This window comes from Mandrillus leucophaeus, unplaced genomic scaffold (genome assembly GCF_000951045.1).
Source record: "Mandrillus leucophaeus isolate KB7577 unplaced genomic scaffold, Mleu.le_1.0 Scaffold55, whole genome shotgun sequence".
In the NCBI taxonomy this organism is placed as follows: domain Eukaryota; kingdom Metazoa; phylum Chordata; class Mammalia; order Primates; family Cercopithecidae; genus Mandrillus; species Mandrillus leucophaeus.
This window is the reverse complement of record NW_012105919.1, coordinates 4,346,398-4,356,637: the sequence shown is the minus strand read 5'-3', so window position 1 is coordinate 4,356,637 and position 10,240 is coordinate 4,346,398. Positions and strand designations below refer to the sequence as shown.

At 50.4% G+C, this 10,240-nt stretch overlaps 1 protein-coding gene across 1 annotated transcript in view; it reads left to right on the top strand.

Moving 5' to 3' along the window:
* SLC8B1 (solute carrier family 8 (sodium/lithium/calcium exchanger), member B1) overlaps positions 1–10,240 on the top strand; it is a 62,300-nt gene that overhangs the window by 14,494 nt on the left and 37,566 nt on the right. The window contains exons 3-11 of the mRNA XM_011997943.1: positions 2,899–3,051; positions 3,139–3,191; positions 3,340–3,396; positions 3,539–3,645; positions 3,728–3,895; positions 5,161–5,268; positions 7,320–7,379; positions 7,666–7,796; positions 8,544–8,685. Of these exons, the coding sequence (XP_011853333.1) occupies positions 2,899–3,051; positions 3,139–3,191; positions 3,340–3,396; positions 3,539–3,645; positions 3,728–3,895; positions 5,161–5,268; positions 7,320–7,379; positions 7,666–7,796; positions 8,544–8,685 (979 nt within the window). The remainder of the gene's footprint in view (positions 1–2,898; positions 3,052–3,138; positions 3,192–3,339; positions 3,397–3,538; positions 3,646–3,727; positions 3,896–5,160; positions 5,269–7,319; positions 7,380–7,665; positions 7,797–8,543; positions 8,686–10,240) is intronic.

Here is a 10,240-nt window from a genome sequence, read left to right as displayed (position 1 = left end):
AGCCTCAACCTCCCAGACTCAAGCAATCCTCTCACCTCAGCCTCCGAAGTAGCTGGGACCACAGGCGTGTGCCACCATCCCTGGCTCATTTTTTAATTTTTTTGTAGCAATGGGGTCTTACTGTGTTACCCAAGTTGGTCTCAAACTCCTGGGCTTAAGTGATCCTCCTACCTCAGCGTCCCAAAGTGTTGGGATTACAGGTGTGAGCCAGTTTACCGGGCCACGGATTTTGTCTTCCCCACTGGCGTGTGCTTTCTGAGGACGGGGCACTGTAGAAAGATTGAGGGGTTGGGGCAGGGCTGGGGGGGTTCAGTCTCTGCTCAAGGGATACTGTATGGTGGGCAGAGCTCTTAGCAAAAATTGGTGAGAAGGCCAGAGGCTCAGAGATAAGAAATCTCACTTCCAGTCTGGTGTTGGTGGGAGTTCAGAGAGGGCTTGTGGAGGAGGTGGAACTGTGGTTTGACAAAGCATTTAAAAAATTATAATGAAATACACACAACCTAAAATTTACTGTCTTAACTTTTGTTGTTGTTGTTTTTTTTTTGAGATGGAGTCTCACTTTGTCACCCAGGCTGGAGTGCCGTGGTATGATCTTGGCTCACTGCAACCTCCGCCTCCTAGGTTCAAGTGATTCTCCTGCCTCAGCCTCCAGAGTAGCTGGGACTACAGGTGCATGTCACCACGCCCAGCTAAATTTTGTATTTTTAGTAGAGACGGATTTTCCCCATGTTGACCAGGCTGGTCATGAATTCCTGACCTCAAGTGATCCACCTACCTCGGCCTCCCAACATGCTGGGATTACAGGCATGAGCCACCACACCTGGCCAGACTTGCAGTTTAACAATGACATTCCTATCACATTGATCTGAATAAGGCTGCTCATAGCCAGTGTTGGTGCAGGCTTATGAGAATTGCTTTTCCCATTCCTGGTGGGAGTGTATATAGGTAGAGCTTGGCCAGGGCATTTTGGCACAATCCAGCAATGTTCAAGATCCCCTGTCAGGGTCTTGACCATTTCTTTTGGACTGTACTATTTTGTTGGGCTTTTGTTGACTTCCAGTTGCCAGTTTATTGTTCTAGAACCACTTATAAGCATAGTAGGCTAGAGGTGCTGGGGAACTAAAACCTCCATCTAGCAGTCCTCACCCAGTGGCTGATGGGAGTTGGTGTATAAATACCCCAGCTCCCTTGCCTCCTGTTTAAGCTCATGGTGGTGGTAACTGGCTCAACCCAGCCTTCATTGGCAGCTATCCCTTCTCTGTACCACTTCTTTTCTTCTATTTCTTTTATTTTTTTTATTTTGAGACAGGGTCTCACTCTGTCACCCAGGCTGGAGTGCAGTGGCACAATCATAGCTCTCTGCAACCTCGACCTTCCAGGCTCAGGTGCTCCTCCTACCTCCTTCTCCTGAGTAGTTGGGACTACAGGTGTATGCCACCAAGCCCAGCTAATTTTTTTGTATTTCTTGTGGAGATGGGGTTTTGCCATGGCTGCTCTCGAACTCCTGAGGTCAAGTGATCCTGCAGCCTTGGCCTCTGAAAATGCTGCAGTTATAGGCATCAGCGCCGCACCCGGGCCCGCTTCCCTTTCTCTATGTTTGTGTTCCTTAGCTCTCCCAAACATACTATGTCCCTCTCAATCTTTGTCTCTGAGTCAGCTTCTGGAGGAACCCAGATCAGGATACCCTCTGACTCAGCACTTTTACTTCTCAGATCCTCTCTGACAACATTTTTCTCACATGTGCTCAGAGAATCATGTGTGAGGAAGTTCATAGGCTATATTGAAAAATTAGGCATCCCCAAATGCCCAGAAGGGAAATGTTTACCTCAGTGATGTATCATCCATAGTACAAAATACTCTGCTGCAGTGAAAGACTCTGTGGGGAGGCAGGGGAGAACAATGGGCTCTAGAGCCTCAAACTGCCTGGGTTGCAACCCTGACCCTCCCACTGAGTGCACACGGACATTGTCTCAGTCTCCTTTTCTGTTTAATGGGCATGATAATAGTTCCTTCCTCGCAGATTGTTGTGCAGAGTAATTGAGATACATTTTTTTTTTTTTTGATACAAGATCTCACTCTATTCCCCAGGCTAAATACGGTACTGCAGCCTCAACCTCCCGGGCTCAGGTGATCCTCCCACCTCAGTCTCCTGAGTAGCTGGGACTACAAGTGCACATTACCATGCCTAGCTAATTTTTTATTTTATTTTATTTTTTGCAGAGATGGGGTCTTGCTATGTTGCCCAGGCTGGTCTTGAAATCCTGGGCTCAAGCAATCCTCCCACCTCAACCTCCCAAAGTGCTGGGATTATAGGCATGAGCCACTGCCCACAGTCATCATAGAATTATTGTACAGATTAATTGAGATACATTTTAAGCTCTTAGAACTATGCTTCACATATAGAAATCACTATAGTATGTTTCGAATTTTATTATGTGTATTAAGGTATATTAATATTATTTATATATATGTAATGGTACAAGTAAATTATAGAAACAAGAGATTTGGGATGGATCCATTTCTGTTAAAACAAAGTGTATAATAAGGTATATATACAAATGTAATTGATCTGAGAAATGTCTGTAAGGATGTGCTTCAAACTAATTATGGTGGGACCACTGGAGAGGGGGGATTACGGAGGGCAGGGATAAGAAAGCGGAATTTAGAAATCTTTATGTATTTAAAAAATATATATATATGTATTCATGAATTACTTGTGTCAATTTCAAGCAGACGTTTATTTTTTAAATTAAAAGTGCATACATAGTTGGCACCCAGAGGGTATGGTGGCCTTGGAGACCAGGCTGAAGGGATGTTATGTTTAGCTGTTTAGATGGGCCTAGTCCAGTCCTCAGGGAAGTCTCTGCCCCTGATGTCCCCCTCCCTGTCTTCCTGCAGTGTCGCAAGGTGTGTGGCCTGAATGTCTCTGACCGCTGTGACTTCATCCGGACCAACCCCGACTGCCACAGTGATGGGGGCTACCTGGACTACCTGGAAGGCATCTTCTGCCACTTCCCTCCCAACCTCCTCCCTCTGGCTGTCACCCTCTATGTGAGGCCCTGCCCCGGGGGGCTGGTGAGAGGGGCTGGTGTCCCCAGCTGGACTTGACTCTCTCCTCCCCGCCGGCTCCCCACCCAGGTTTCCTGGCTGCTCTACCTGTTTCTGATTCTGGGAGTCACCGCGGCCAAGTTGTGAGTTTGGCTCTGGGCCCCGGTCTGGCTTATCAATGGGAGGAGGGGTCCCAGGAGGCTGACATCCGCGCACCCTGGGTTTGGGGGAAGGATAGGGGTCCAGGGCCAGTCATTATGGAAATGTTTCCTGTCTGCTTTTTCTCTGTAGTTTCTGCCCCAACTTGTCGGCCATTTCCACCACGCTCAAGCTCTCCCACAACGTGGCAGTATCTTTTTGTCCAGTGTCCTGCACCCTGGAGGGAGGGCAGTTGTGGGGAGGCCGGGGGATAGGGTTGTGGCTCATGGCCCAGGGAAGGCCTGGGTGGGCTGCAGCTGCGATCCTGGCCTGCCTTGACATGCTCCCCACATGGCGTCACCTTCCTGGCATTTGGGAATGGTGCACCTGACATCTTCAGTGCCCTGGTGGCCTTCTCCGACCCGCACACAGCCGGCCTGGCCCTTGGGGCACTGTTTGGTGAGAGCAGCCCCGGTCGGGGGGGCGGGGGAAGCAGCAGGAGAGGGTGCAGGGTGACTGAGCTCTGGCCTCCTCTCCCCAGGCGCTGGCGTGCTGGTTACCACGGTGGTGGCCGGAGGCATCACCATCCTACACCCCTTCATGGCTGCCTCCAGACCCTTCTTCAGGGACATCATTTTCTACATGGTGGCTGTGTTCCTGACCTTCATCATGCTCTTCCGTGGCAGGGTCACGATGGCATGGGCTCTGGGTGAGCAGCTGTGGGGCTCAGGAGGGAGATCCCAGGGCTGACGGGCAGGAGGTTTAGGAGGTGCCTGGGACAGAGAGATGTGAGGGGTGGTCAGTGGGGGGCTTGATTTGATTACAAGTGACAGAAACCCTCCTCAAGCTGGCTTGAGCAAAAATGGGAACATGTGGGTCACATAACCAAAGAGGCCCGGCAGAGCTAGGGGCTGGGGAGGAAGTATTCAAAAGTTTCACAATTTTTTGGCCAGGCGTGATGGCTCACTCCTATCATCCCAGCAATTTGAGAGTCTGAGGCAGGAAGATCACTTTGGTTCAGGAGTTTGAGACCAGCCTGGGCAACATAGTGAGACTACATCTCTACAGAAAAGAAAAAACTTAGCTGGGCATGGTGGTGGTGCGTTCCTGTGGCCCCAGTTACTTTGGAAGCTAGGGCAGGAGGATCCCTTGAGCCTAGGAGTTCGAGACTGCAGTGACCCATGATTGTGCCATGGCACTCCAGCCTGGGCAACAAAGCAAGACTCTGTTTCAAAAAAAATTTTTTTTCATAATTTCCAATTTTAACAAGCAGTACAGGTGGGATGCTAACTGGGGCCACCTGGATCATGGCAGCATACATGTTCCATTCAGATGGCTCAAGGGGTATGAATGGAGGGACAATTTGTGCAGAAGGATAACGAAACCAACAAGGGACACTGAATTGCGAGATACCCAGGGGCCAGCAACAGTGGGAGCTGTGACCACACCTATCCCCCGTGGCAGAAGGGCAGGGAATGGGGTGGTGGGGCCCAGTGAGAGCTGGAGGGCTGGAGGCCTGGAGCTATACTGAAGAGGGTTACAGGCCCTGCCAGAGACACGCAGCAGGGAGGGAGCAGGAAGAACCACTCCAAACTCTCTCCCACTGCTTCTGATTTCCTGTCTGGCCTCCCATTGGCTGAACCTAGTTGTAGCCAGAGCTGCAGGGCTGCCTCCTTCCGGGGCACAGAGTGGGACAACTACCCTTAGCGCTTGAATGGGGTCCTGGAGGTCACTCTGTGTGCCTGGCGTTACCTCCTCAATTGCAAGGGAGGCAGGAAGGGAGATGGTCCTGGAAGGTGAGAGGAAGGAGTGGGGAGCTCAAAGAAAAGACCATTTACCCACCGGTATCAGGCCGGGCTAACACAGATGTCCACCGCTAAAATGCACCAGTGATAGATAGAACTGCCAGCCTTTGTTCTCTGGGCCTGCAGCCAGGACACCACTTGGTGACGGCCTGCACCACCCTGTCTGCAGGTTACCTGGGCTTGTATGTGTTCTATGTGGTCACTGTGATTCTCTGCACCTGGATCTACCGATGGCAACGGAGAGGATCCCTGGTCTACTCCATGCCAGTTACTCCAGGTAAGAGTCTGCATCGGACTCCAGAGAGGACCTGTGGGGACTGGGAGCCTCTGTGCCCTTCACTGCTACCGTGGGTCTCTTGAGGCCATTGTCCCCACCAAGCTCATCTCCTCTTCATGCTTTTTCTACTCATTCTGCTGAGGTCCCGCCTCCATGCTTCCACTAGTGCCCATGAGCCTCCTCATCGCCTGCTGGCTCAAGTGCACTCCTTCCTCCTCTATGCAGTTGCCAGGGCCATCTCTCTAAGAATTGCCACTGCTCCCTGCTCTGATGTTTCCCACCACTTTCAGGGTAAAACCCAAACGCTGCCATGACAGGGACACTGAGAAATAAAAAATAAATACAAAGAAATCAGTAATATTCAAACATAGTCATATACACAAATACACGCACACACACATGCACCCAGCATACATACACAACTCACACCCATATATAAATACATGCACACATACATGCACACACATACACAAATACACGAGTCACATATATGTGCACACATATACATGCACACACATACACCCAACATATACATAGACAAATACATGCACACATACACAACACACACATACACAAATACATGCACACACATATACAATACACACACACAAATATGTGTACATATACAACACACACATATACAAATACATGCACACACATATACAACCCACACACACAATATACACACACACATATAAAGATACAAACCCATACACATACACATATACAAATACATGCACACACATACACAACACACATACGAATAGATGTGCACACACATGCAATGCACAAATACATGCACACATACACAACATGTATACACACAAATGTACACACAACACTATATGAATACATGCACACACATACACAAATACACAACACATACAAACTCTCATGCACATACAACACACAAATATATGAGCACACATTCTACACACAGATACGTGCACACACATATACAAATATGTGGACACACATATTTGTGTCCACATAACGCTTCCAACACACAAAAATACGTGCATACACACAACACACACATATACAAATATGTATACACAGCACACACATATGCAACACAGATACATGCACACACACATATGCAACACAAATACATGCATGCACATACACAACACACACAAACATAAATGCATACAAATACACAACATATACATACACAAATTCATACACACATACACAACACACACAAATGCATGCACACACAAATACACAGCACATAGTACACATACACAAATCCACGCACCTATACAACACACATATACAAATACATGCACACACGCACAAATACATGGACACAGATACATAACACACATGCAACGTACTCAGAGGCAGAATCAGGGCTAGAGCTGACTGACTTCTCACTCGAGGTGGGCCATTTTCCTTTCAGGCCCCTCCTTACAGGTCCCAGGCCTCTCAGCATCCACAGGCCTCCTGAGAAGAGAAAAATAGTATAGGTTCCAGATTCTGAAAAGGACAGCACTGAAGTCAATAAATGCTTGAGTTGTGTTTTTGAATGCCCCTATTAATTTTAGCATTATAGCTGCATGCTTACATTTGGCCATGTTTGATGAGTTAGACTTTTTCACTGTGTAAGAATTCCTGAGCACGCATGCAGGCTGCTAGAAATCCAAAATAAAGAGGGCCTGGACATGGCTGGGCGCAGTGGTGCATGCCTGTGATGCCATCACTTTAGGAGGCTGAGGCGGGTAGACTGCTGAGGCCAGGAGTTTGAGACCAGCCTGGCCAACATAGCAAGACTCCATCTCTAAAAAAATTTTTTTAAATTAGCTGGGCATAGTCTCAGCTACTCGGGAGGCTGAGGTGGGAGGATAGAGTGAGCCCAGGAGGTCGAGGCTGCAGTGAGCCATGATCATGCCACTGCACTCCAGCCTGGGTGACAGACGAAGATCCTGTCCCAAATAACTAAGTAAATAAGATGGCCTGAACACTTGCACCCCTAAACCTGCTCTGTCCCAGTGTGCTCCCTTGAGAACGGTCTGGGTTCTGTATGTAGCTGGGCCTCTCTCCTGCAGAGATCCTCTCAGACTCCGAGGAGGACCGGGTATCTTCTAATAGCAACAGCTATGACTACGGTGAGTCCATGCCCTGTGCCCAGCTGGGGTGGGGGTAACAGGGAAAGGCTGGGGGTGGACAGATGGGTCCCTCCAAGACCTGGGCTCCAGGAATGAGGCTCCAAATTGGCCCCACCTCTCACTGCAGCTCAAATGAGCCAAGGGCCAGGGTTGTCTGCCCTCTGCTAGGTGCTGGACTTTGCCTCCTCCCCTAGGGCTGGGAGGACTGGTGGGATGGAGCGGGGAAGGTTTCCTGGAGACCAAGTCAGCTGCAGGCACACCTCACCACCCGGCCCCCTGCACACAGGTGACGAGTACCGGCCGCTGTTCTTCTACCAGGAGACCACGGCTCAGATCCTGGCCCGGGCCCTCAATCCCCTGGATTACATGAAGTGGAGAAGGAAGTCAGCATACTGGAAAGCCCTCAAGGTCTTCAAGGTAGGAGGGGTCCTGGAGCCAGGCTCACAGCCTTGTGAGAGCGGCAAGACAGTGGTCACGCTACCCTCTCCAGCTCTATGAGGGGGAGGGCATGGGGTCCACTGAGACCTTCTCAGAGTACATGACTTAGGATTTGATGGGGAAACTGAGGCATGGAGCTTGGCTGATGACTTGACCTGGGGCTCTGCCCTCTAGTGGCCCCCAAAGACATCCATATCCTAACCTCTGAAACCTGGGAATATGTTACCTTTATGGCAGAAAGGCCTTTGCAGATGTGATTAAAGATCTTGACATGAGCCTGGCTTGTATCCAGTGGGCCCAGTGTCATCACAGGGGTTGGCACAGGGAAAGAGGGAGGCAGGAGGGTCAGAGTCAGAGACTGGGAAGTGGCGACAGGAGCACAGGGTGGAATGATGTGGGGCCAGGAAGGCAGGCGGCCCCTGGAAGCTGCTGGAAGGACCCTCATTCTCCCCTAGAGCTTCCAGAAGGAACAGCCCTGCTAACAACTTGACTTTAGGACTTCTGCCCTCCAGAACTGTCCAAGAATACATTTGTGCTGTTGACAGTCGCTCTGTTTGTGGTCATTTGTCCCAGTAGCTAGAGGCAACCGGGCGCTTAGCCTGGGACCCGCACACAGTCCGTGCTTCAGCAACAAACGGCCGAGCTCTTGAGTCACTGAAGTCCGTCTGTGGCATCTGGGATTCAGGCTTCCCTGCCGACACCCTCCCACCTTTGCCCCCTTGACAGCTGCCCGTGGAGTTCCTGCTGCTTCTCACAGTCCCTGTCGTGGACCCGGACAAGGATGACCGGAACTGGAAACGGCCCCTCAACTGTCTGCATCTGGTTATCAGCCCCCTGGTTGTGGTCCTGACCCTGCAGTCGGGGACCTGTGAGTATCCCCCAGCCTGGGCCAGCCCACCTTCCACCTCCTTCCCACGTTCTGGAGTTTTCTTCCACCCAGGCTGGAGTATAGTGGCATGATCTCAGCTCATTGCAGCCTTCTTCCGCCTCTCGGGTTCAAGTGATCATCCTGTCTCATCCTCCCGGGCAACTGGAATTACAGGCGTGCACTACCATGCCCGGCTAATTTTTGTATTTTTCGTAGAGACGGGATTTCACCACGATGGCCAGGCTGGTCTTAAATTCCTGACCTCAAGTGATCCGTCCATCTTGGCCTTCCGAAATGCTGGGATTACAGACATGAGCCACCATGCACGGTGGAGTTTTCTTCTCAACCACATGAGGGAGGTTTGGGCTAGAGGCAGAAACCTGGATATACAGCAGGCGCTTACTATGTGCTTGTGCCGTAAGGGACACCAGCCTGGAAGTTCACCCAGAGGACCGCCTGCAGTCTGTTGATCCAATCTTGCTGGCCCCAGATGGAGGCTGCAAAACAGGTGACCCCAGGGCCAAATCCAGTCCTCTGGCTTGTTTGCCTGCATTTAAAAATTGGGGGATTTTACATTAAAATCTGGATTTTGGCTTCTCAAGATCTGGGCCACATTCCTGAAGGCAAAACTGGCTGGAGCAGAGAAGGGGCACCCCCTGTGGGGTGCCTGCGGCCTGAATCATCACAGTCCCCTCCATTGCCTGTTGGGTGCTCCGGGCTGAGCTTCCTTCCCTCGTGTGTGTTCCCTCATTTGTGTGACCTGGCTGCTCCCCACTGGCATTTGAATTTTCCGTCTGCCCCAGAATGTCCTTTTCTTTCTTGCCCTGCTCTGGCCGAGGAAATGCTCAGGCTTGTCTGTCGTCTTCTAACTCCTGCTACCCAGGTTTCTTCCTGTTGTCTAACTTTAGTATCTCATGCTGTCTGTTTCCTATCATCTAGGCTCCTCCCCCTCAGCCCAGGGGCATTGCCTGGAGGTGGGAGTAGCACTCTGGTGCAAATGCCTGGCTGGGCGTGGTGTTGTGCGCTATAACAGAGCCAGGATGAAACTCCATCGGGATGAAACAGCCTCCTTGCCACATTCCCTGTGACTTTCTCCCCTGGTTTGTGGGAGGATGCAGGCATAGAGGGAAGGAGATAGGAGGAGAGGTGATTGATAGTGACTCAGAGCCGAAAAGGGCCACCCCCTAGGGCCGTCTGGTTCATCACAGTCCTCCCTTCTTCATCCATTCTCTACAGAGCGGGGAAGCCTTGCCTTTCAGGCCAGGGCAAATCCAGGGACTTGCTTTCACAAGCGATGTGGCATCTTTATTTATTTATTTATTTATTTTTATTTTATTTTATTTTATTTTATTTTGAAATGGAGTCTGACTGTCACCCAGGCCCGAGTACAGTGGCGCGATCTCAGCGCACTCTAACCTCCACCTCCAGGGCTCAAGCAATTCCCCTGCCTCAGGCTCCCGAGTAGCTGGGATTACAGGCACCTGCCACCACGCTTGACTAATTTTTGTATGTGTTGTGGCTTCTTAAAAGAGTGATTCCCACACATCAGTCATTC